The 27089-nt window shown below is 46.0% G+C and overlaps 1 protein-coding gene across 2 annotated transcripts; it reads left to right on the forward strand.

The window, feature by feature from the left end:
• The first annotated feature begins 10343 nt into the window (after positions 1–10343).
• On the forward strand, positions 10344–25544 carry KLF9 (KLF transcription factor 9). 2 transcript variants are annotated; one of them, XR_011320676.1, is made up of 3 exons: positions 10344–11230; positions 15913–16071; positions 18104–18232. XR_011320676.1 is itself a non-coding variant. In XM_069763530.1 (2 exons), the coding sequence occupies exons 1-2, from the start codon at positions 10699–10701 to the stop codon at positions 18331–18333; spliced, it is 762 nt and encodes a 253-aa protein (XP_069619631.1). In that variant the 5' UTR covers positions 10348–10698; the 3' UTR covers positions 18334–25544. The 2 variants fall into 2 exon arrangements, 1 of the variants encoding a protein (XP_069619631.1); XM_069763530.1 differs by lacking the exon at positions 15913–16071 and having other exon boundaries at positions 10348–11230; positions 18104–25544.
• The last annotated feature ends 1545 nt before the right edge of the window (positions 25545–27089 follow it).

Genomic DNA, 27089 nt, shown 5'->3' on the forward strand with positions numbered 1-27089 from the left:
TATATAGGAGGCTGTGTGGGGCTTATACTGTATATAGGAGGCTGTGTGGGGCTCATGCAGTATATTGGAGGCTGTGTGGGGTTCATGCTGTATATAGGAGGCTGTGTGGGGCTTATACTATATATAGGAGGCTGTGTGGGGCTCATGCAGTATATTGGAGGCTGTGTGGGGTTCATGCTGTATATAGGAGGCTGTGTGGGGCTTATACTGTATATAGGAGGCTGTGTGGGGCTTATACTGTATATAGGAGGCTGTGTGGGGCTTATACTGTATATAGGAGGCTGTGTGGGGCTCATGCTGTATATAGGAGGCTGTGTGGGGCTCATGCAGTATATTGGAGGCTGTGTGGGGCTCATGCTGTATATAGGAGGCTGTGTGGGGCTTATACTGTATATAGGAGGCTGTGTGGGGGCTGATGCTGTATACAGGAGGCTGTGTGGGGCTCATGCTGTATACAGGAGGCTGTGTGGGGCTTATACTGTATATAGGAGGCTGTGTGGGGCTCATGCAGTATATTGGAGGCTGTGTGGGGCTCATGCTGTATATAGGAGGCTGTGTGGGGCTCATGCTGTATATTGGAGGCTGTGTGGGGCTTATACTGTATATAGGAGGCTGTGTGGGGCTTATACTGTATATAGGAGGCTGTGTGGGGCTCATGCTGTATATAGGAGGCTGTGTGGGGCTTATACTGTATATAGGAGTCTATGTGGGGCTCATGCAGTATATAGGAGGCTGTGTGGGGATCATGCTGTATATAGGAGGCTGTGTGGGGCTCATGCTGTATATAGGAGGCTGTGTGGGGCTTATACTGTATATAGGAGGCTGTGTGGGGCTCATGCAGTATATTGGAGGCTGTGTGGGGCTCATGCTGTATATAGGAGGCTGCGTGGGGCTCATGCTGTATATAGGAGGCTGTGTGGGGCTCATGCTGTATATAGGGAGGCTGTGTGGGGCTCATGCAGTATATTGGAGGCTGTGTGGGGCTCATGCAGTATATAGGAGGCTGTGTGGGGCTCATGCTGTATATAGGAGGCTGTGTGGGGCTTATACTGTATATAGGAGGCTGTGTGGGGCTTATACTGTGTATAGGAGGCTGTGTGGGGCTTATATTGTATATAGGAGGCTGTGTGGGGCTCATGCTGTATATAGGAGGCTGTGTGGGGGCTGATGCTGTATACAGGAGGCTGTGTGGGGCTCATGCTGTATACAGGAGGCTGTGTGGGGCTTATACTGTATATTGGAGGCTGTGTGGGGATCATGTTGTATATTGGAGGCTGTGTGGGGATCATGCTGTATACAGGAGGCTGTGTGGGGCTCATGCTGTATATAGGAGGCTGTGTGGGGCTTATACTGTATATAGGAGGCTGTGTGGGGCTCATGCTGTATACAGGAGGCTGTGTGGGGCTCATGCTGTATATAGGAGGCTGTGTGGTGCTTATACTGTATATAGGAGGCTGTGTGGGGCTTATACTGTATATAGGAGGCTGTGTGGGGCTCATGCTGTATATAGGAGGCTGTGTGGGGCTCATGCAGTATATTGGAGGCTGTGTGGGGCTCATGCTGTATATAGGAGGCTGTGTGGGGCTCATGCTGTATATAGGAGGCTGTGTGGGGCTTATACTGTATATAGGAGGCTGTGTGGGGCTCATGCTGTATATAGGAGGCTGTGTGGGGCTCATGCAGTATATTGGAGGCTGTGTGGGGCTCATGCTGTATATAGGAGGCTGTGTGGGGCTCATGCTGTATATAGGAGGCTGTGTGGGGCTTATACTGTATATAGGAGGCTGTGTGGGGCTCATGCTGTATATAGGAGGCTGTGTGGGGCTTATACTGTATATAGGAGGCTGTGTGGGGCTCATGCTGCATATAGGAGGCTGTGTGGGGCTTATACTGTATATAGGAGGCTGTGTGGGGGCTGATGCTGTATACAGGAGGCTGTGTGGGGTTCATGCTGTATACAGGAGGCTGTGTGGGGCTTATACTGTATATAGGAGGCTATGTGGGGCTCATGCAGTATATTGGAGGCTGTGTGGGGCTTATACTGTATATAGGAGGCTGTGTGGAGCTCATGCTGTATATAGGAGGCTGTGTGGGGCTCATGCAGTATATTGGAGGCTGTGTGGGGCTCATGCTGTATATAGGAGGCTGTGTGGGGCTCATGCTGTATATAGGAGGCTGTGTGGGGCTCATGCTGTATATAGGAGGCTGTGTGGGGCTCATGCTGTATATAGGGAGGCTGTGTGGGGATCATGTTGTATATTGGAGGCTGTGTGGGGATCATGCTGTATATAGGAGGCTGTGTGGGGCTCATGCTGTATATAGGAGGCTGTGTGGGGCTCATGCTGTATATAGGAGGCTGTGTGGGGCTTATACTGTATATAGGAGGCTGTGTGGAGCTCATGCTGTATATAGGAGGCTGTGTGGGGCTCATGCAGTATATTGGAGGCTGTGTGGGGCTCATGCTGTATATAGGAGGCTGTGTGGGGCTCATGCTGTATATAGGAGGCTGTGTGGGGCTTATACTGTATATAGGAGGCTGTGTGGGGCTCATGCAGTATAGTGGAGGCTGTGTGGGGCTCATGCTGTATATAGGAGGCTGTGTGGGGCTTATACTGTATATAGGAGGCTGTGTGGGGCTCATGCTGTATATAGGAGGCTGTGTGGGGCTTATACTGTATATAGGAGGCTGTGTGGGGCTCATGCAGTATAGTGGAGGCTGTGTGGGGCTCATGCTGTATATAGGAGGCTGTGTTGGGCTTATACTGTATATAGGAGGCTGTGTGGGGCTCATGCTGTATATAGGAGGCTGTGTGGGGCTTATACTGTATATAGGAGGCTGTGTGGGGCTCATGCAGTATAGTGGAGGCTGTGTGGGGCTCATGCTGTATATAGGAGGCTGTGTGGGGCTTATACTGTATATAGGAGGCTGTGTGGGGCTCATGCAGTATATAGGAGGCTGTGTGGGGCTTATACTGTATATAGGAGGCTGTGTGGGGCTCATGCTGTATATAGGAGGCTGTGTGGGGCTCATGCAGTATATTGGAGGCTGTGTGGGGCTCATGCTGTATATAGGAGGCTGTGTGGGGCTTATACTGTATATAGGAGGCTGTGTGGGGCTTATACTGTATATAGGAGGCTGTGTGGGGCTCATGCAGTATAGTGGAGGCTGTGTGGGGCTCATGCTGTATATAGGAGGCTGTGTGGGGCTTATACTGTATATAGGAGGCTGTGTGGGGCTCATGCAGTATATTGGAGGCTGTGTGGGGCTCATGCTGTATATAGGAGGCTGTGTGGGGCTTATACTGTATATAGGAGGCTGTGTGGGGCTCATGCAGTATAGTGGAGGCTGTGTGGGGCTCATGCTGTATATAGGAGGCTGTGTGGGGCTTATACTGTATATAGGAGGCTGTGTGGGGCTTATACTGTATATAGGAGGCTGTGTGGGGCTTATACTGTATATAGGAGGCTGTGTGGGGCTTATACTGTATATAGGAGGCTGTGTGGGGCTCATGCAGTATATTGGAGGCTGTGTGGGGCTCATGCTGTATATAGGAGGCTGTGTGGGGCTTATACTGTATATAGGAGGCTGTGTGGGGCTCATGCAGTATAGTGGAGGCTGTGTGGGGCTCATGCTGTATATAGGAGGCTGTGTGGGGCTCATGCTGTATATAGGAGGCTGTGTGGGGCTTATACTGTATATAGGAGGCTGTGTGGGGCTCATGCAGTATATTGGAGGCTGTGTGGGGCTCATGCTGTATATAGGAGGCTGTGTGGGGCTTATACTGTATATAGGAGGCTGTGTGGGGCTCATGCAGTATAGTGGAGGCTGTGTGGGGCTCATGCAGTATATAGGAGGCTGTGTGGGGCTCATGCAGTATATAGGAGGCTGTGTGGGGCTCATGCTGTATATAGGAGGCTGTGTGGGGCTTATACTGTATATAGGAGGCTGTGTGGGGCTCATGCAGTATAGTGGAGGCTGTGTGGGGCTCATGCAGTATATAGGAGGCTGTGTGGGGCTCATGCAGTATATAGGAGACTGTGTGGGGCTCATGCTGTATATAGGAGGCTGTGTGGGGCTCATGCAGTATATAGGAGGCTGTGTGGGGCTTATACTGTATATAGGAGGCTGTGTGGGGCTTATACTGTATATAGGAGGCTGTGTGGGGCTCATGCAGTATATAGGAGGCTGTGTGGGGCTCATGCTGTATACAGGAGGCTGTGTGGGGCTTATACTGTATATAGGAGGCTGTGTGGGGCTCATGCAGTATATTGGAGGCTGTGTGGGGCTCATGCTGTATATAGGAGGCTGTGTGGGGCTTATACTGTATATAGGAGGCTGTGTGGGGCTCATGCAGTATATTGGAGGCTGTGTGGGGCTTATACTGTATATAGGAGTCTATGTGGGGCTCATGCAGTATATAGGAGGCTGTGTGGGGCTCATGCAGTATATAGGAGGCTGTGTGGGGCTTATACTGTATATAGGAGTCTATGTGGGGCTCATGCTGTATATAGGAGGCTGTGTGGGGCTCATGCAGTATATAGGAGGCTGTGTGGGGCTTATACTGTATATAGGAGGCTGTGTGGGGCTTATACTGTATATAGGAGGCTGTGTGGGGCTCATGCAGTATATTGGAGGCTGTGTGGGGCTCATGCTGTATATAGGAGGCTGTGTGGGTCTTATACTGTATATAGGAGGCTGTGTGGGGCTCATGCAGTATAGTGGAGGCTGTGTGGGGCTCATGCTGTATATAGGAGGCTGTGTGGGGCTTATACTGTATATAGGAGGCTGTGTGGGGCTTATACTGTATATAGGAGGCTGTGTGGGGCTCATGCTGTATATAGGAGGCTGTGTGGGGCTCATGCTGTATATAGGAGGCTGTGTGGGGCTTATACTGTATATTGGAGGCTGTGTGGGGCTCATGCAGTATATTGGAGGCTGTGTGGGGCTCATGCAGTATATTGGAGGCTGTGTGGGGCTCATGCTGTATATAGGAGGCTGTGTGGGGCTCATGCTGTATATAGGAGGCTGTGTGGGGCTCATGCTGTATATAGGAGGCTGTGTGGGGCTCATGCTGTATATAGGAGGCTGTGTGGGGCTTATACTGTATATTGGAGGCTGTGTGGGGCTCATGCAGTATATTGGAGGCTGTGTGGGGCTCATGCAGTATATTGGAGGCTGTGTGGGGCTCATGCTGTATATAGGAGGCTGTGTGGGGCTCATGCTGTATATAGGAGGCTGTGTGGGGCTCATGCTGTATATAGGAGGCTGTGTGGGGCTCATGCTGTATATAGGAGGCTGTGTGGGGCTTATACTGTATATTGGAGGCTATGTGGGGCTCATGCTGTATATAGGAGGCTGTGTGGGGCTCATGCAGTATAGTGGAGGCTGTGTGGGGCTCATGCTGTATATAGGAGGCTGTGTGGGGCTCATGCAGTATAGTGGAGGCTGTGTGGGGCTCATGCTGTATATTGGAGGCTGTGTGGGGCTCATGCTGTATACAGGAGGCTGTGTGGGGCTCATGCAGTATATTGGAGGCTGTGTGGGGCTCATGCTGTATATAGGAGGCTGTGTGGGGCTTATACTGTATATAGGAGGCTGTGTGGGGCTCATGCAGTATATTGGAGGCTGTGTGGGGTTCATGCTGTATATAGGAGGCTGTGTGGGGCTTATACTATATATAGGAGGCTGTGTGGGGCTCATGCAGTATATTGGAGGCTGTGTGGGGTTCATGCTGTATATAGGAGGCTGTGTGGGGCTTATACTGTATATAGGAGGCTGTGTGGGGCTTATACTGTATATAGGAGGCTGTGTGGGGCTTATACTGTATATAGGAGGCTGTGTGGGGCTCATGCTGTATATAGGAGGCTGTGTGGGGCTCATGCAGTATATTGGAGGCTGTGTGGGGCTCATGCTGTATATAGGAGGCTGTGTGGGGCTTATACTGTATATAGGAGGCTGTGTGGGGGCTGATGCTGTATACAGGAGGCTGTGTGGGGCTCATGCTGTATACAGGAGGCTGTGTGGGGCTTATACTGTATATAGGAGGCTGTGTGGGGCTCATGCAGTATATTGGAGGCTGTGTGGGGCTCATGCTGTATATAGGAGGCTGTGTGGGGCTCATGCTGTATATTGGAGGCTGTGTGGGGCTTATACTGTATATAGGAGGCTGTGTGGGGGCTGATGCTGTATACAGGAGGCTGTGTGGGGCTCATGCTGTATACAGGAGGCTGTGTGGGGCTTATACTGTATATAGGAGGCTGTGTGGGGCTCATGCAGTATATTGGAGGCTGTGTGGGGATCATGTTGTATATTGGAGGCTGTGTGGGGCTTATACTGTATATAGGAGGCTGTGTGGGGCTCATGCAGTATATTGGAGGCTGTGTGGGGCTCATGCTGTATATAGGAGGCTGTGTGGGGATCATGCTGTATATAGGAGGCTGTGTGGGGCTTATACTGTATATAGGAGGCTGTGTGGGGCTCATGCAGTATATTGGAGGCTGTGTGGGGCTCATGCTGTATATAGGAGGCTGTGTGGGGATCATGCTGTATATAGGAGGTTGTGTGGGGCTCATGCTGTATATAGGAGGCTGTGTGGGGCTTATACTGTATATAGGAGGCTGTGTGGGGCTCATGCAGTATATTGGAGGCTGTGTGGGGCTCATGCTGTATATAGGAGGCTGCGTGGGGCTCATGCAGTATATTGGAGGCTGTGTGGGGCTCATGCTGTATATAGGAGGCTGTGTGGGGCTTATACTGTATATAGGAGGCTGTGTGGGGCTCATGCAGTATAGTGGAGGCTGTGTGGGGCTCATGCTGTATATAGGAGGCTGTGTGGGGCTTATACTGTATATAGGAGGCTGTGTGGGGCTTATACTGTATATAGGAGGCTGTGTGGGGCTTATACTGTATATAGGAGGCTGTGTGGGGCTTATACTGTATATAGGAGGCTGTGTGGGGCTTATACTGTATATAGGAGGCTGTGTGGGGCTCATGCAGTATATTGGAGGCTGTGTGGGGCTCATGCTGTATATAGGAGGCTGTGTGGGGCTTATACTGTATATAGGAGGCTGTGTGGGGCTCATGCAGTATAGTGGAGGCTGTGTGGGGCTCATGCTGTATATAGGAGGGTGTGTGGGGCTCATGCTGTATATAGGAGGCTGTGTGGGGCTTATACTGTATATAGGAGGCTGTGTGGGGCTCATGCAGTATATTGGAGGCTGTGTGGGGCTCATGCTGTATATAGGAAGCTGTGTGGGGCTTATACTGTATATAGGAGGCTGTGTGGGGCTCATGCAGTATAGTGGAGGCTGTGTGGGGCTCATGCAGTATATAGGAGGCTGTGTGGGGCTCATGCAGTATATAGGAGGCTGTGTGGGGCTCATGCTGTATATAGGAGGCTGTGTGGGGCTTATACTGTATATAGGAGGCTGTGTGGGGCTCATGCAGTATAGTGGAGGCTGTGTGGGGCTCATGCAGTATATAGGAGGCTGTGTGGGGCTCATGCAGTATATAGGAGGCTGTGTGGGGCTCATGCTGTATATAGGAGGCTGTGTGGGGCTCATGCAGTATATAGGAGGCTGTGTGGGGCTTATACTGTATATAGGAGGCTGTGTGGGGCTTATACTGTATATAGGAGGCTGTGTGGGGCTCATGCAGTATATAGGAGGCTGTGTGGGGCTCATGCTGTATACAGGAGGCTGTGTGGGGCTTATACTGTATATAGGAGGCTGTGTGGGGCTCATGCAGTATATTGGAGGCTGTGTGGGGCTCATGCTGTATATAGGAGGCTGTGTGGGGCTTATACTGTATATAGGAGGCTGTGTGGGGCTCATGCAGTATATTGGAGGCTGTGTGGGGCTTATACTGTATATAGGAGTCTATGTGGGGCTCATGCAGTATATAGGAGGCTGTGTGGGGCTCATGCAGTATATAGGAGGCTGTGTGGGGCTTATACTGTATATAGGAGTCTATGTGGGGCTCATGCTGTATATAGGAGGCTGTGTGGGGCTCATGCAGTATATAGGAGGCTGTGTGGGGCTTATACTGTATATAGGAGGCTGTGTGGGGCTTATACTGTATATAGGAGGCTGTGTGGGGCTCATGCAGTATATTGGAGGCTGTGTGGGGCTCATGCTGTATATAGGAGGCTGTGTGGGTCTTATACTGTATATAGGAGGCTGTGTGGGGCTTATACTGTATATAGGAGGCTGTGTGGGGCTCATGCAGTATAGTGGAGGCTGTGTGGGGCTCATGCTGTATATAGGAGGCTGTGTGGGGCTCATGCAGTATAGTGGAGGCTGTGTGGGTCTTATACTGTATATAGGAGGCTGTGTGGGGCTCATGCTGTATATAGGAGGCTGTGTGGGGCTCATGCAGTATAGTGGAGGCTGTGTGGGGCTCATGCTGTATATAGGAGGCTGTGTGGGGCTTATACTGTATATAGGAGGCTGTGTGGGGCTTATACTGTATATAGGAGGCTGTGTGGGGCTCATGCAGTATATTGGAGGCTGTGTGGGGCTCATGCTGTATATAGGAGGCTGTGTGGGGCTTATACTGTATATAGGAGGCTGTGTGGGGCTCATGCAGTATAGTGGAGGCTGTGTGGGGCTCATGCTGTATATAGGAGGCTGTGTGGGGCTTATACTGTATATAGGAGGCTGTGTGGGGCTTATACTGTATATAGGAGGCTGTGTGGGGCTTATACTGTATATAGGAGGCTGTGTGGGGCTTATACTGTATATAGGAGGCTGTGTGGGGCTCATGCAGTATATTGGAGGCTGTGTGGGGCTCATGCTGTATATAGGAGGCTGTGTGGGGCTTATACTGTATATAGGAGGCTGTGTGGGGCTCATGCAGTATAGTGGAGGCTGTGTGGGGCTCATGCTGTATATAGGAGGCTGTGTGGGGCTCATGCTGTATATAGGAGGCTGTGTGGGGCTCATTCAGTATATAGGAGGCTGTGTGGGGCTCATGCTGTATATAGGAGGCTGTGTGGGGCTTATGCTGTATATTGGAGGCTGTGTGGGGCTCATGCTGTATATAGGAGGCTGTGTGGGGCTTATACTGTATATAGGAGGCTGTGTGGGGCTCATGCTGTATATAGGAGGCTGTGTGGGGCTCATGCAGTATATAGGAGGCTGTGTGGGGCTCATGCTGTATATAGGAGGCTGTGTGGGGCTTATGCTGTATATTGGAGGCTGTGTGGGGCTCATGCTGTATATAGGAGGCTGTGTGGGGCTTATACTGTATATAGGAGGCTGTGTGGGGCTCATGCTGTATATAGGAGGCTGTGTGGGGCTCATGCAGTATATAGGAGGCTGTGTGGGGGGCTCATGCTGTATACAGGAGGCTGTGTGGGGCTTATACTGTATATAGGAGGCTGTGTGGGGCTCATGCAGTATATTGGAGGCTGTGTGGGGCTCATGCTGTATATAGGAGGCTGTGTGGGGCTTATACTGTATATAGGAGGCTGTGTGGGGCTCATGCTGTATATAGGAGGCTGTGTGGGGCTTATACTGTATATTGGAGGCTATGTGGGGCTCATGCTGTATATAGGAGGCTGTGTGGGGCTTATACTGTATATTGGAGGCTATGTGGGGCTCATGCAGTATATAGGAGGCTGTGTGGGGCTCATGCAGTATAGTGGAGGCTGTGTGGGGCTCATGCTGTATATAGGAGGCTGTGTGGGGCTCATGCAGTATATAGGAGGCTGTGTGGGGCTCATGCAGTATATAGGAGGCTGTGTGGGGCTCATGCAGTATAGTGGAGGCTGTGTGGGGCTCATGCTGTATATAGGAGGCTGTGTGGGGCTCATGCTGTATATAGGAGGCTACGTGCTCAGCTCTAGCCCAGGCACAAGTAGGGGCAGGAGACTGCTGTGTACACTATATGGCAGGCAGGGCACCAGCTGTATGGCACCAGCCCCCCATCCTATGCACCCCACCCCCACAGCTCGGCTATCATGCTTCGGTTTCCTTGCCCAACAATAAGAGCCCTCTCCTGACGATTGCCTCATTGCCAGTGGTCCCTGGGCTGTGGGGCAGAGCCGTGCGGCGTGTCGGACTCCATGTGCCCCCTCTCCGGTGTCTGCTGTGTGCGCAGCTCCTCCTGCAGACGGGGTCACCTCAGGACTGAGTCCTCACTGCTCCCACCCTGAGGAGGAGGACAGCTGCGGACGCGTCGCCCCTTTAAGAGCCAGCTGTGTGCCCGTCTGTAAGTGTGTGTATGTGTGTCTGGCGGAGTAGCACGCTGGAAACAGGGGGAGCGCTGTGATTGGTCGGCGCCCCGGCTGCCAGCCCGCCCCTGGCCGGGAGGGGCGCCCTGATTGGAAGAGGCACGGAGGTAAACAGAATAGAAGGTCCCCTTCCATCAGAACCTATGGGAGCCGCATCCCATTGTGACGCGGGGGGTTCTGTTAAATTGTTACCGAGCCGGAGAATTCCTGAGCCCTGAGTGGAGGCGGCGACAAGTGTCTCATCTCCTCAGCTTTGTCTGCGAGTGCACTGGGCACAGTCAGGGAGACAAAGCCCACAATGCTGCGCTAGCCCCGGAGCTGCCACGTGTGGGCTGGAAGTTTGGGAAAGTGTGCTGCAGACACAGGAGGGGCATTGTGCACTAGCGGCGGGGAGGTCCCAGACTGCGGAACATGAGGGGCTGCACTCGCTGAGCGCACCGCCGCACACCCTTCTCCGCCTGCGATGACAGCTGTCGCCTACATGGACCTGGTGGCGGCTCAGTGTCTGGTGTCCATCTCCCACCGCGCGCACCAGCAGGGCGCCGAGCCCGCCCGCCCGGACGGCCAGTCCGCACCTGCAGACCTGCGCAGGATGGCCGAGCAGGAGCAGAGCCTGCACCTGCGGACAATGGCGGAGCCGGGGCTGGCCAAGGAGCTGCACGACGGCCCGGGGGACGCCTGGAAGGACTACTGCACCCTGCTCACTATCGCCAAGAGCCTGCTGGAGCTGAACAAGTACCGGCCGCTGCCCTCCCCGGTGTACAGCGACGAGGAGCTCAGCTCGGACAGTGACGTGACCACCAGCTCCAGCAGCACGACCCCCAGCCGGACGGACTACAGCCCCGAGCCCGACTCCGCGCAGCCACGCCCACCCGGCTCCCCGCCACGCCCCGCCGGCTCCTCCAGCGAGAAGAGGCACAGGTGTCCTTATAGCGGCTGCGGCAAGGTGTACGGCAAGTCGTCCCACCTCAAAGCCCACTACCGCGTGCACACAGGTCAGTACTGCACCCACCTGTGGGCACTGAGGGAGACACACACATGCCACCTCAGCCGCTTTCTGTTACTGCACTAAGTGGGCATTGTGTGCTACAGCTGGCATAGACCTGCTCACAACATTGCAGTAAGTTCATGTGAACTCCTGCCAAGTTCACTTTCCCTCCAGCAAATGTAAAATGTAGCCCTGCAGGGGGCAGTGCGTGCCCCTTACACCTGCCAGCTCATGTCTCATTAGGCTGACCACTTTTACCAACACAAGCGGTCTGCGAACCGTGCCTATCGGAGCCTTCTGCTGCCCTCCGAATAAAGTGCCGAGGTCCAAATTCACTTATTAGTGGGTGCCCCCTAGGTGGTGTTCCTAGTGCCATTCTTGACCCCAGAGTTGTGACTCACTACATGCTTTTGGTAACGGTTGTCGCCCCCTAGGTGGTGTTCCTAGTGCCCCCCTTGTGCCATTCTTGACCCCAGAGTTGTGACTCACTACATGCTTTTGGTAACGTGGTTGTCGCCCCCTAGGTGGTATTCCTAGTGCCCTTCTTCTGCCATTCTTGCCCCCAGAGTTGTGACTCACTACATGCTTTTGGCAACGTGGTTGACGCGTTGTGAGCTTTATAGAAGGTGGTTCCCGTAGATTCGGGAAACACCCCTATGGTCACGCCTTGATTTGTAACCCGGCCAACCGGTGGGTGGCTACCATTTCCACGTGGTTTGTAGCATGACGTCACTCGACAAGCAACATTCACCTGGGTTGAGTGCCATTCATTCAACACACTCTAGAGTTTCGAAAAAGGGCATGAAAGTGCCCGATGGCTGCGAATAACTTATCCGAGAAGGATCAGCTTAGGTCACTGGGTCCAGTCACCCTATGACCAAAGTTGGGAGCGAGATGCCACCTACTAGCCCGATTCCATCTAGATTGGCCAGGTAGATCACCGGTTGGTGTGTGAGAGGTGTGCAGATTAGGGGGGTATTTTCAGATTAGCCGGGTTCCTAATCTCTGGATGTGGCAGTCTGGTGGGCTTTGTATTTGTGGATGTATCTTTTCCCTCTCGTTTGATTCCGAGCCAGCAGGGGTATGAGCGAGCTGTCTAATCGCATTCTTCATTATCTGCTTCCGCACTTCCATACCAACGAGCTGACCTCAGATTACCTCTTCCACTGAGACTGACTGAGGAGATTGTATTTCTGCTGCTCCACCGCCCGCTCTCAGACAGCATCTAGTGTATCGCAGACCCTCCATCTCACAACAGCTGGCTCCCCACCACCCCAAATACTACCCCCCCCCCCCATATTTACATCTTTAATCCAACAAACGAGATATTACACCTCCTGACGGAGAATTGGAGAGTCGTGGTGTTCAGATCTGCATTATGTCTCAGCCCTCCGCTGATATTCTGCTTACATTCACATTTCCCAACAAACTCAATGATTCATCCTCCAAGTGTAGGCATGCCCCATATGCCATCTGTGGGCTGAAAGGTGTGGTAGACGATGCCATGACTAAGTGCACAATTTGCGGTTTCGCATGAGAAATCTCTAGTTTCATCTGCATTTCTATTGGCATGGATGACTTTGCAGCCACCTTGCAAGAACCTTCTAATTATGCCACCGAGACCTGAGTCTCGGAGAGGGTGACATCACATTTGTCAGGTCTCCTCTGTACTCGCCAGCACATTTGCATTTATTAGAGTTTTTATTAGATTGATGTTTATGGCTTTTCATTTTCGGGTGGGGAGGAGAGGGGTCAGGAGATCCCTGTAAGAGGCAGTGATCCCGCTGAAACTCTGGTCAGTATTCTTTTGTTTCCGTGGGCATGATTGGTTACAGCCAAGAAATAGTGAGGCTCGGGTGTGTCTGTGGAAAAGTACAGCAGCCCTCGCTTGCTCCAGCCTCTCCACCCATAGAAGTTCTGCTGTGGGTGCAAACAAAGACTTTTTAAGAATACTCCATGCAGAATGCAGTATGAAACCTGGGTTTATGAGCAGGTGACATCACTGGAGGCCATCCTGTATAATCATCTCTTTTACTGCCAGACATCCCTTGTCATTTCTCACCAGCTTTTTGATGGATATGTCTGCAGGTTCAGCATTCTTACAAATGAATGGTAGGACTCATCTACGCTATGTAGTTATCTAAATGTGTCCAACACGATAGGCTATACAAGTACTCCTAGGTACAATAGACCATGTACCTACACGGAGGGGGACTATAGGCATTAAACGGTAACCCATGACCTAATTCTTCTTTCCTATAGGCTGTGAACCTGGAGCTCCATCTGTTCACATTGTGAAACAGAAGGGATCAGTTGAGGGTCAGGGAGACCTTCTCTCCAACAAGGAATTGTTAAAAGGAGCACAATTTTCATCTTGCCATATCTTTCCCATCATCCTCTGTGTATACGCCTGATGATTTAACTCATGGGCTTAGTCTGAGACAACCTGTGCCACTTCAAATGAAATCACATGTAGGTCTGCTGCTCCTACAAAGGGAGCTGTTGGCTGCCGACTTCCAATAAATATGCATATTTGCTTGGTGAACCATGTGTTTCTAGTGGAAATAAGGGGGGATATTTCTTCTTATTGAGAATGACATGCCAGTGTAAGGAGACATATAGGCCAAGCAATGCTCGGCTAGGAATTTAAACATGTCAATATTCTCATCACAGAGAAAGAGAACTTGACCTCTAGTTCCACCTATTGGATATAGCAACACTTTAACAACCCTTGCCACATGACTTAGGATATTTTACATATTTAAATTTTCAGAGGAGTATTTCATGGCCTGTAAGTCTCCTTACTCCAGCTTGGCATTCTCCATCAGGAGAAACATTTCCCCTTTGATTCTGTGTCAGAGGCGTATCACCTAGCCAAATCAGATCACCTGCATTATACTGTAGGGGCAAACACCATAAAACGTGTCTGCAAATGAAGTGTCTGCTTTTGGCCTTCTTATCTCAAGTCATGTATCAAGTCTAGTTAAAAGGTTAATATTGACTTTGAGGATTGCAACTTTCAATAGGTGGCATTAGAATTCAAATTCTCTTTTTTTCTGAAGAGGCAATTAGTGATTAGCGAACATGCTCGGATAATGTGTTATCCGAGCATGCTTGGGTGCTGACCAAGTGTCTTCGGCATACTCAAATACTACGTTCAAGTCTCTTCGGCTGCATGTCTTGCGGCTGTTAGACAGCTGCAACACAGGAAGGCATTGCCTAACAAACAGGAAATCCCAGCATGTGTTATGGCTGTATTAACAGCCGCGAAACATGTAGCCACGGGGACTCTGTTAGCACGCGAGCATGCTCGGACTACTCCTTATCCAAGCACGTTTGCTCATCACTAGAAGCAATTTACATACTAATGGGAAGAGCTGGGTAAACAGCTGCCAAAATCATCCTCTAGTGGTGGTTTATTGTCTGGTTTGGCGTTTTATCCTAAGTGGTGTGGCAAGGCTTGTTACTATCTTCTAGGATTGCTTCTCCCAATAGGTGGCACTAGAATTCTTGTCCTCTTCCTCTATAAAGAGGATATTTTCATATATAAGTTCCTAAGCTCCTTACAGCAGCTTGGCACTCAATGAAGAGGCAATTTGCATTCCTAATAGAAAGAGAGGGGTAAGCAACTGCCAAACACCTCTGATGATGGATTATTCTCTGGCCTGGCTTGTTACGCTAAGTTATTTGGAAAGCCTCTTTAAAGGGTGAACATTGACTTATAGTAGTATTATTATGCGTTGCTTATATAGCGCCATAATCCACACATTATCACCACTTGTCCCCTTTGGGGCTCACAATCTAAATTCCCTATCAGTATGTCTTTGGAGTGTGGGAGGAAACCCATAAAAACGCCTTGGAGATGTTGTCCTTGATGGGATTTGAACCCAGGCCCCCGATGCTGGAAAGCATCAGTCCTAACCACTGAGCCACCATGCTTCCCTAGCTACCCTTATGAAGTGGCACTAGAGTTCTCTTTGAAGAAGATATTTGCATACTTAAATGGAACTTGTCACCACATTTGACCTATCTAACTTATTAATATAGACTGCTGAGGAGACTATTTGTGTGCCTCATATTAGATGCCTTTTTGTTGAGAAATCATCTTATCACTTTTATATAAATTACCTCTTGCAGGCTCCGGTGTGGATGGTGCCTGGAGATGACACTGCCTCAGCATTTTATATTCCTATGTATCAACTCCCACAGCTTCACTTTGTACCTGTGACGCAGGTGCTTGTCCGGAAATCTTGCACCTGCACATTCTATCTCTCAGCGTTCCTCTTCAGTGTTTCGCCCTTCTTTGGGCATAAGCTTCACTTTCCTACTGCGCAGGTGTCGTCAAGTCACTGGTACTTCCACTCCCAGTATCATTGACTCTATTGCGCGGAAGGAACATGAAGCCTACGCCCAAAGTAGGGCGGAACACTGAAAAGGAACGCCGAGAGATGGAATGTGCAGACGCTGTGTGAGGCGATACATGTGATAATGAAGTGCAGAGGCAGAGTTATCCTCCCCATAGCCTAGAAGATCTAATTTACATAATTGGACAAAAGCAGATTTCTCAAAAAGAAGGCATCATCAATGAGACATACAGGTAGGACTGTTTTCAGCAGTCTATAACCTGTATGCTCATATAAATGGGTTACATAACTTAAGTGTGTTGACAGATTCCCTTTAAATTCCCAGATGAACATTGCATGGCCTATAAGTCTCTTTACGGTGGCTTGGCAATCTCGACAAGGAGAAAGGTTCCTGCTTCGACCACGTCCCTTAAGAACAAAAGTGAAATATGAAAGCCACAAAAAGAGAAGCCTTCCAATTAAATGATCTGAAGGTCCCAACAAAGTAAGCAAGATTGACCAATATTTGTTGACCCATTACTTACCAAATTAGAAATGTTCATTTTATGGATTTTTCAGAAAAGGGCGTCCCAATATTCAATTAAAAATGACAATGACATGATTTCCTATTTTGAAAACATTCATTTTACAAACACAACACAAAAAAATTGGACCTAATTATAAAATCTTAGTTGCTAGAAGCAAAAGATTAGGCGTCCCAAAAAATGGATATTGGGAGATAATGGGTTAAATATGTTTGGGTATCTCACGGCATAGAATTTGGTAGCTTACCTTACATGACCTTGAGTAATCATGCATGAAGATGTCTGCACCCTACATTGATTGACTATAACCCCTGTAGGATGTTTTGGAAACAGACCATATGATGTCAGACAAAGGAGTACATACCATAGAGACAGAACAGTCTGCTGCTATGGGACGCCAGTTGGTTTCATTTTTTCTTTTGTAGTGAAAACCTGTGTAAAGGTCCTATCTCTGGAGGTCCTACAATATTGGCAAAACAGTGTGTGGGGAATTAAATGAGTATTCCTATCTCTATCTTGGGATCAATGAAGATCTATTGCCCATTTAACCCAAAGATTCTAGAAAAGAAATGGAGCAAAAATAGCACAATGTCTTCCAGTCTCTGGTGTGTAGGACATGGTAATGTTAATCAGGAGGCACATTTGATTTGCTATATGCCGCCTGCAACCATGTGTACACTCCTGTTGTCACATGTCATCACAGTGTATACTAACAGTATGTCATTGTGAATGGATGACATACTCGGCTCATGCTAGTTTCCTAGGATATGAAATCCGACTACGCTGTTGCAACTAAAAGTGAGCGATTTATGAAGTGGCCCTTATGTCTCATTACCTTGTCACATCTGCATTGGCAGGAGACTGCTATGTATGCAGAAGCAAGGATTTAAATATATAACCTACCGACTGCCGGTGACACCGAGCTCTGGGTGTCTGCATGAACATTGCCTTAATTTAAGGAATTTGACAAGCTGCTGCCTAAGGTGTCACATAGGCCTTGCTCACATGTAGCATACATATGCAGCCCATACCCACGTTCAGTTCGGCGTCAGGTGGTAAGAAAGGGTATGGGGCACTATAGTGGGGCCTGATGAAGGTATAGTTACCTTTTTAAGCTGTAAAGGGTTAACCCATATCGCTTATCTAGTAATGGGCCGAAATTGGGTTTCATTTCTGACAACCATTATTATACAGGAAGTACGGTATATCTTTGCTTGTAGAGTGATAAAACCCATATAGTTTTAGATTATACTGGCGCTCTATTGTTTAGCAGTAGTAATCGGGCATACGTATTACTGAGGTGAGGGTTAACCCTTATGGAATGTTAAATGAGCTGTCCACTCTCCAGACTTGATTGTTTTAGGAAATGAAGAAAATACTGACTGCATCTTTCTCTTCTCTGCATTGTGTGTTCCTTTGTTATAGCTCTAATTTATTAATTTATGAATACATTGACAAGTGTTTGGTACTATTCCCCTTGTCAAAGGGGTGTACCCCTGTTTGGTACAGACAGCACTGATTGGATAGAATGTCATACCCCTAGCTGGTAACATCCAATTGTCAATTTATTCATTATTTTTTAATAGGAATAACAGAGGAACTATACAAGTCAAAAAAAAAAAAAGAACCAGAATTCCTATAAAATGGTGATTACAATTATTGACTAAAGCCCATAATAGGACTTCTCTTTAACACCACCCCACCCACCTCTGCAATCATTGTTACCTCATATCAATGTTCTACAAATATTGCAGTTAATGGAGAGAAGGGATCCTGGCACGTGTTCTCTCTAACCATGAAATTCCCAATTATGCTAGCCCTCTTTAGGAGCCCCGAAGCTCCACAGGTTCACAACCTATAATATTTGACATATACATGTCAAATAGTGGAAAGCTTCAAAGGACAGAGGGAAGTGTAATCTATAGCTTTCATATATTTCTAGACGGTTCTGTCTTTTTCTCTTTTTTAGGTAATTCTTTTTTACCCCCATAGGTGAACGTCCTTTTCCATGCACATGGCCCGACTGCCTTAAAAAGTTCTCCCGGTCAGATGAGCTGACGCGCCATTACCGGACACACACGGGTGAGAAGCAGTTTCGATGTCCCCTGTGCGAGAAGAGGTTCATGAGGAGTGACCACCTGACCAAGCACGCCCGACGCCATACAGATTTCCATCCAAGCATGATTAAGAGGTCCAAGAGGTCCAACTCAACCTTCATCTGAGTATACAATCATAGAGTAACCAAGCTGTCAAATGAAAATCTCAGCTGCTGTACATATCATCTTGCATCTTGTCAAAGGAAATGTAGCAGGTTACCATTCATGCTTCTGCAGCAGTGTATTTAAAGGAAACTGCTGCCCGGTTTCTTTTGGCGGCATCCAACTCTAGGTATTTTTTTGTAGTGGTGTGATCTGTACCATCACGGTTTTGACTGTACTATCGTTTGTGCTTGCGCTGGCATGCATATGTGTTTATGAAATAGAAACCACAATGGATTAGCTTTACATTTGTGAACGAAGTACAAGTATGAGGACACATGCATACGTATATAAGGGAATCCTCTTTTTTTTTTTCTCCTTGATGACATTTGGAATATATACATTTTATAAAGCAAGCTAGTATAGAACATGCTTGAACTTGGTTTCTTGTGGGATAATGTCTTACAATGTCTTGAAATCTGTGTTTTATTGTTGATGGACTATTGATCTCCCTATAATATGGATGAACGCAGTCACCTCCGTTGACTGGGGCACTTTGGTAGGACCTGCAGCATTTCCTATGGAGCATGGCAGAGGAAAGGGAAAAATCGGCATAAAGCTAACTGAGGGCTAGAAGGCATATTTGGTGGATCCTCTACCACCCTGAGTCTGTCTCATTTGCAGGTTGGGAAACACTTGTTGTTAAGGGGAGATGCAATACTCGGTAATCAATTGTATATTCAGCATACAAGACACACGTCCTGCAGTGGAAGTCATTTCGCACCATGTACGACGGTCGGCAAACGTCTCTACGTCCACTTTGCATCTTCTGAGGACTTGCGTGCAGCTGTGTTGGACACTGAAGGAACGTGTATGCTTTATCCTGCAAACTTAGATGAGTTATCTGAGGGTCATTTCAGTAGAATTGTATACTGCTATGCACATTTTGTTACCAACATAGCAATGACAACCAGTTCCTGCAAAACCAGAATGTTTGACCGGGCTGTTGACAGATGCATTGCTGTCGTCTTAGTGCTTAGGGTAAATGAGCGCGTCGACACTAAGCAGTGTGAACTTACAAAGAAGTCTATTGCATAGATCAATGCCAGGCAGTTGGTCTGTCACTGCATCCACTACAGTACCGCACTTTCTGATTGTGGGACGACACTCAGCATGCACAGACTGACAGAAAGTGTCACTCTCCTTAAATGCCTCACCATTGTGTCATTTAGGTTCTCGATCTAATTATCCAATTCACGTTTACATCATTTCATTTGGTAGCCAGACGAACCAAATGGAATGAAGACTTTTTTGCACCTTATGTTTCCAGTGATAATTTCACATGACGGTGATATTTTCAGACTTGTTCCATACTGGGGAGGCTGACCATTGGTGTGATGGCCTCCTCAGCGGTGAGGGGTGGGGGGTAACTATGCAGAGCTTGGCCACACAGGCAGTTTACAAATTCATGTCTTTGTACATACGAGATTCGGTCCATTCCATGTTCGTAGTAGATAGACGCACTCCGATCACTCCACAGGTTCCTATGTAACGAGTAGAAAGGACGATTGTCAAAATAGTCCACGCTGTCAGCTAAACATGGCTTTTTTTTTTTTTTTTTTTTTTTTACTGATTCACTTAGCCTTTAAAAACAATTTCATATATGCACGGGGAGGAAACATTAGCAGTAATTCTGATCCCAGATATGATACCATAACCCTTGGTCAATTTTATAGTCATACAAGTGCCAAGGGTCTTGTTTTTATACTGTTTTTTACAATTTTCACATGGCTCTAGTGCCTACTTCATTGGATGTCTTTAAAACATTTCATTCATTTGGACTGACCTTCAAAATCCACATGACGGAGTCTATTGCACAAGTAAGGGGGGAAAATTGGTATAAACAAAGGGTTCCAAGTCCGTGTCTTCTGTGCACTGAAAGGGAATCCCGTAACAAAACCGAAAATGAGATGTATTCCTCCTTGTGTAGCATTTCGAGAAAAGGTGAAAAGCGAGAGGTACAGCACAGTAGGCACCTTATTATTTTTTATTTAATACTATTCCTTGATTACAAATTAATATTAAACAATGTGCAATCGTACGTCTGTCTTTAGGCCATAGAAAGACTGTTGCAAAAATACACTACAGTTCAATTATACTACGAAATAAGGAATGTCAGGAAAAGAATAAAAAATACAAAAAACTAAAAAAAAACATACACTTTCTACCTCTGTTTCAGTTTTTGAAACACCTAATTCTTTTATTCCACATAACAAAATAATTCTTCCAGATAACCAGATTAAAAAAATATAAAAAAAAAAAATATGTTAAGGGACTTGAAAAAAACAAACAAAACAGTATGGTTTGGTTTAACGTTTTTCTCATTTACTGCCAGGGGCAGCATGTGGTTTTAGTGGGAGATCTTTGTAAAAGGCTAAATGAGGACAACTACAAGCATTTCTGGTTTTGCACATCGAGCAGAAAGAAAAAAAAAATGAAGAGCTTAACATCAACAAGCACAAATTCTACACAGTGACTTCATGTATCATGTTATCGAAATCCTTGTGGGGTTTTTCCTGTTGACTTTCATCTTCAAAGCCCCCCCGAGCTCTGTGTGTAATCATTGAGATAATGATGTCTGTCTGTTAAGTAGTTGACATAAGATGTTTGAGCATTGTATTATATAGCATCCTGACTTGCTTTAAGATGTATAGGTACAGTACGGATTTCGATTGGATTTGTATTGGTGATTATGATAAAATCGAGGTTCGACGCGTTTCAGCTTCTGAGTACATCCAACCACATCACTTCTTTTTGAGTTTAAGATAAGTGAACTTTAGTCAAAGTGACATTAAGGAGATGATGTTTATTTTGTGATTGACTTACGACGCATGTGTCTTTACCACTTCTGATGAAAACATCGTTTTTATAACCTTTTATAACACTTTGCTGTGGCTTTAAATCAAGAGGGGCGCGTATGGCTCCATTGTGTCAAATTCAGGAATAATAATACTTTTCATGCATGGAATTCCATCATTGTGCTTCTCTTAAAACATTGGTGTAATGCTCAGTACAAAACTGGTGAAGGAGAATTACAAGGACGACATTCCAAGAAACCAATCCGTGCCCTCATGAGGCGAGAAGGAATCAAACCATACACCATCATTTAACAGGATTTTAAATTACTGTGGAAACTACAGTGCAAAGTCCAGTCATTATCACTGTAAAATACATGGCTTTGGGCATCATTTACATTTTGGAAATGATTGAATAATTTGCTTTTCTCAACATCACATAGATGATATTCTTGTTTACCTACTTGTGTCATAGTCTGGTCCTAACATGAGTGGCCATGCAGCCTTAGTAGAAAATATCCAGATAGACAACAGGCCTTAATGTGTAATTCTAGTTTGGCGACATTGACATTTTTACATTTACAAAATTGTTTCTGTCCATACACATTTTGGCTAATTTGGCCCAAAATTGGACCATGTATGACCAGCTAATAAGCTCTTCGAATCGGAGACATTTAAGAAGACACAAGTAGATTTTCCAAAATGTTGGAAAACCTCCTTGCACGTGTGAAAAAATCCCCTGTTTTTATAGAAGAGGGAAGAATCGAAGAGCTAAAATGCCACTGATATAATACAATGCCTTTGAAGATGTCTCCATAATCATCTCAATATATTTGGCTTGTTAAACGATGTGAACACTATTTTGTCAAAATTGCACTATGCAGACCAATTCATTTCTATGGTTATAGATTACAAACAAACTGTCTAGTTTTGTTACTCCATTCCCTTTGCCTTCTCTTCTTGCTGACCGTCAGGTGGGGGAAGAGGGGACAGATAGAAATGAGTTACACAAAGCTGCAAGATCAGACTTCACTAAGGGCCTGATTCATCAAAGCCTTTATTCCAGAATTCTATGAAAAGTAGCAAAGTTTTAGTGCAGCTCAAAATTGTGCTAAAAGTTTCCAACTTTCATCCAGCTTCAACAAAGTGGGCGGATGTGCCCTTGGCAACAACCACGAGTCGAATTCGCTGTGCCACAAATCTTACTCTAATTCCCGATGGGAGTAAAATTAGTGGCTAGGTGCCCACCACTTCTCCAACTTTCTTGATTCATAAAGGGGCATGAGGCATGCAGCGCTCCATGAATCAGTAGCATCTGACTCCAGCACACAACCCCATCAAGACCAATGTGAACAACACTGGTCTTGATGAATCGAAGCCTAAGGGATTGTTTGTATCTAATCTGTAACCATGAAACCACATCAATTTACATAGGAGCTATAGATTGTTAATCAAGGCTATTTACAATGTTGCCTCATTTTTTGGTTTTAGATACATTAAAACAAAAGAATAAAAGGTTACAAACGTGTACATATAGCATTTACCTACAGCAAAGATAAGCAACTTTTTGAAAGGTAAGGATTTATCACTTTAATGGTGTGTTTTCTTAATAATTTTACATAAAAGTGCATTATTATATCAATTATGTTTACAGTTCAGGAATTTGTAGTAAATGTAAGAATAATGTAGAGGGAAATAGACGTTCAGTGTAAAGTGAAAAATAGTGGGGGGTTTTTACCCTGCATGTATGATCTTCATAAGGCCTCTGGTAGATAGAAACTTGCCTAAATGGTTGAAATTGATAAGAAGTGCTGTTTTGGCATTTCCACTTAGGCAGGATGCTGCCTACAACACTTTACTAAGGATGTTTGGGGGTCTGGGGTGACAGATTGAAAACAAGCTATCACTTAAAGGGGTTTCCTGCTTTAGTTTTAAAAAATCAATTCAAACTCTTTCCAGATGCTCATCTACTGGTCATAGCTAAGATCCTCTGCAAAAAATGTGTCTCCTTCTGGAAGACCCATGATATTTCTACATGACGTAGTCCTGCACTTCACCTGTAGAAGTGCTGGCGGAGGAGTGAACACTTCCTGCTAGGTTCTCGCTCAGATAACTGATGGTCCATAGCGGTTACAGATGTTGGGAGCAGTGCAATGATGCTGTGACTGCCCTTCCATATAGTCCTAGCCATATACAGAGCACTTTTTGTAGTTAGGAAATGTAGTTTTTTCTCTTCAGGTATACAGAAACATATACAGTAGGTTATAATGGCCTTTGAGTAAAATGTGTCCATTTTAACCCAGCCATTTCTAGATTATAGTTTTATTTCATCTCTGTTCTTCTAAAGCAGATTTATAGGTATTTATCAATGCAAATATTGTGCAATACACCCCACTTCAACAAATTACTGTTTATTTTAGTCTATTTCTCTCAGTAGCTACAAGCAACCAGGAAATTAGGAAAGACCTAAGTTTTGTAATCGGCTGAGATATGTCATTTGTGGCCCATAAAGTAATACCGTTCATCAAAGTCTGTTGCATCGTGTACTAAATAACATTTAGTGTACCAATGGGCCGTAACAGCAACTTTTTGAGTTACAGTATAGGACATATATAGTGAATCGGAAACATACCGTAATACTTTTTAAGGGTTTTTCTGGGTGTATTGTATGAAAAAGTTTTGTAATTGCAGAAGTACTTTGTGCAATTTCTCAGTGCTTTTAATGGGTGTCCGAGGGTGAAAACATGCCATGAGCTTATCCAATTGGCACAGGTGCAAGGCTTTTGCAATTAGTCAGTATCATGGTTTTTTCTTTTTTTCTACACAAAGAGCAGCGGCATAACGGGGGACATATATACAAGGATGGGGATATATACCAGGATGGGTCCCAGAATGAGGGACATATACCAGGATGGGGACAGAAAGAAGGACATACATACCAGGATGGAGGGCGCATATATGTATATATACATATTCAGAATGGGGAGGAGCCCAAATCTTGCATCGGGGTCCATAGATTAGTTACGCCACTGGCGTTAAGTCCCCAGTTTATATTTGAGAAAAGGTGGACAACCTCTTCGACTATGTTATGTGTCTGGGTGGCCTGCTAGACACACCATGAATTCAAGTGTCCAATCCTGTTGTTGTCCGGGAAGGTTAGCCACCCTAGAGGTGATTGGCAGCAGCATATTCCCCACTTCCTATTGAGAACACACACTTGCTCATTAGAACCAAGAGTAGGAGGAAAAGCGGTCTGCTCTCTTTAAACCAGCCGTGCACCTGGGTCAGTAGTGGTATGTTCACATGTTGCGTTTTTGCAGCTGCGTAGAAGACGCGTGTTTTTGACGCTTTTAACGTGCCGTTTTTGCAGGGCTTTTACTTGCATTTTCACCCATTCTTTTGGGTGGTTATTATAAGCACCCGACACACAAAAAAGCCAGCAAAAGCACCACATGTAAGCATTACCCTAAGACGTGATCAGGACATGTTTTCAGCTTCTTGATATAGACCATATGTTCTAGTCACTGTATTGAATTTTGTTTTTGAGTTATTGAAACAAAGTAGCTTTAGAAAGTTGCATAACTTTTCTGTAGGTGATTTAAAAAAAAACAACGCATTTATATAAAACTTTAGGTTGTTAAAAAGAATAGTCTGCTTTAGGAGATTGCAGTTTCCTAATCTACTACGATTGGATATTAACAAATAATGACCTTTTAAATGGAGCCAGCAATAGCACTAACCTATCAAACATCAGCATAATATAAGCTGCTGTTTGCACACATGAAGATCCATTCTCTGGATGCCATGCAGGAATTTATTATGGAATCTCTCTAAGTATAATTTACTGAGTTCCATGCATTAATATCTTAAAGAAATATTAACTACAATTCTTCCATTAATTGTTTTCAGCCTGTGAAATTAATTTCTTGTTACAAACTGAACTGTAGACTAAAGAAGATCCCTTATGTGTTGTTGAGATTGAAAAGCTTGATATATTTTCTGGGTGTCACACCTCCTAACAACAGATAAGGACAATGACAAGTGAAGAATGCAAAAGTTACATTATGGAAATCTCGAAAAATTGATCAAATCACTTTGCATCAAGTCTTCCAGAATGGATGCTGCCCAAGCATCGGTTCTGTAAGGGTGGTAAGATATTACAGTACAAACTTTCAATGCAGATCAATAACTTGCAATTTTCTGGCATAGTCATTTCTGCAATTGTTTAATTTTTACAATGTTTTTTGTATAGTTTCATAAGTTATTTCTGCTTTCTTTTAGTTTTGGAGAGCAAATGGAATTGTTTAATCCAAGGGTTGTACTACCCAATTTTGTACAAGTGTATATAAAACTGTTCCAATAAAAAATGTCATACACTTACGGATCTGTTTATGAATTGCATATATTAGGCGGCAAACCGTAACATTGGACTCCTAGAGCGTGTCTCTGGTTAGAATTATTGTCGGCAGTCGTTTTTTTGGGATGGAGGAATGTGTCCCTTATTTCAGAATTTGAATATTGTTGGTTACATTTGCCAAACTAAATATAGCAATACATAACTAACCTACCAGAGCAGCAAGCATAACAGCTGCTGTGGGGCCCATCAGCTAAAGGGGCCATTCTCTGTTAATTGTAGGACAGAGGTCTCCAAGCTGTGGCAAAACTACAACTCCCGGCATGCATGCACAGTCAATGGCTGGCGATGCTTCAAAGCCACAGCTTGGAGACCAGTACAATAGATGATTGCAGATCATTAGGTGATCAAGGAAAGAATGAAAAGACACAGGAGTCAGACTATAGACTAAAATAATGATATACCTTATTGACCCGGGTCCCATTCAAAGTTTGGTATGATGCCACTTGATCACTCATAACACCCCTGAATACTGGCCTGGTCCTGGAGTGAGAATCCCAAGTACCATAATCTATACGGTAATGATGACCAGCATTCATTAACTGCAAACCACCGACTGCAAAATCAGCTACTATGGATCCTGTGATGCTCCAGTATGAAAGGGCACCAATGTTTTTAAAGAATGCATATGTTGGCAAGATGGAATATAATCCTATCAGTATTTAAAACATTACTAAACATAGTCTGACTCTCTAGATGATGTCCAGGGTGTAGGCTGACAATCTTACCTTCTTGATTATGTGTGAAGCATTAGGCTAGGTTCACACTGCGTTGTGTGAACCCGTTAAACGGACTATGTTACACTGTGGCATAACGCGGTATAATGTAGTCCGTTAACGCCGCCATTGCTTGCAATGGCGAACGCATCGCTAGCGCACTCCCACAATGGGCGTGCGCTAGCGATGTGCCGTCATTTGAGTGATGGACCTTCGAATGCTGCTTGCAACGTTCGAGGTCCGTTCCTCGCTAGCGCAGATCGGGCATCTGCGCTAGCGGGATCAGCAAACGCGATCCCTTTTGGGACATTGCGTTCGTGCAGTCCGTTAGCCTATCTGCTAAACGGATTGCCCTAACGCAATGTGAACCTAGCCTTATTGTGGCCTGATATTACTACACTGTGTTCCAAATTATTATGCAGATAAAATTTTTCTCGGATTTTCCTAAATGGTCGGTGCAAATGACAGTCAGTCTAATAAAAGTCATCACCCGTTAGAGTATACATCAAATTTTATTGAAGAAACCTCCCAATGATAACAGTATAATCTCCAAAATGAATAAAAACTCAAAATGCACTGTTCCAAATTATTAGGCACAGTAGAATTTCTAAACATTTGATATGTTTTAAAGAACTGAAAATGCTTATTTGTGGAATTTGCAGCATTAGGAGGTCACATTCACTGAACAAAAAAGCTATTTAACTCCAAAACATCCTAACAGGCCAAGTTACATGTTAACATAGGAACCTTCTTTGATATCACCTTCACAATTCTTGCATTCTTGAGTTTTTGGAG

Source organism: Ranitomeya imitator, chromosome 1, assembly GCF_032444005.1.
Source record: "Ranitomeya imitator isolate aRanImi1 chromosome 1, aRanImi1.pri, whole genome shotgun sequence".
NCBI lineage: Eukaryota > Metazoa > Chordata > Amphibia > Anura > Dendrobatidae > Ranitomeya > Ranitomeya imitator.

Coding starts and splice junctions, on each gene's coding strand:
- KLF9 (XM_069763530.1), top strand. CDS start 10,699: ATGACAGCTGTCGCCTACATGGACCTGGTGGCGGCTCAGTGTCTGGTG. Junction 11,231..18,103: donor CCACTACCGCGTGCACACAG/GTCAGTACTGCA, acceptor TTACCCCCATAG/GTGAACGTCCTTTTCCATGC.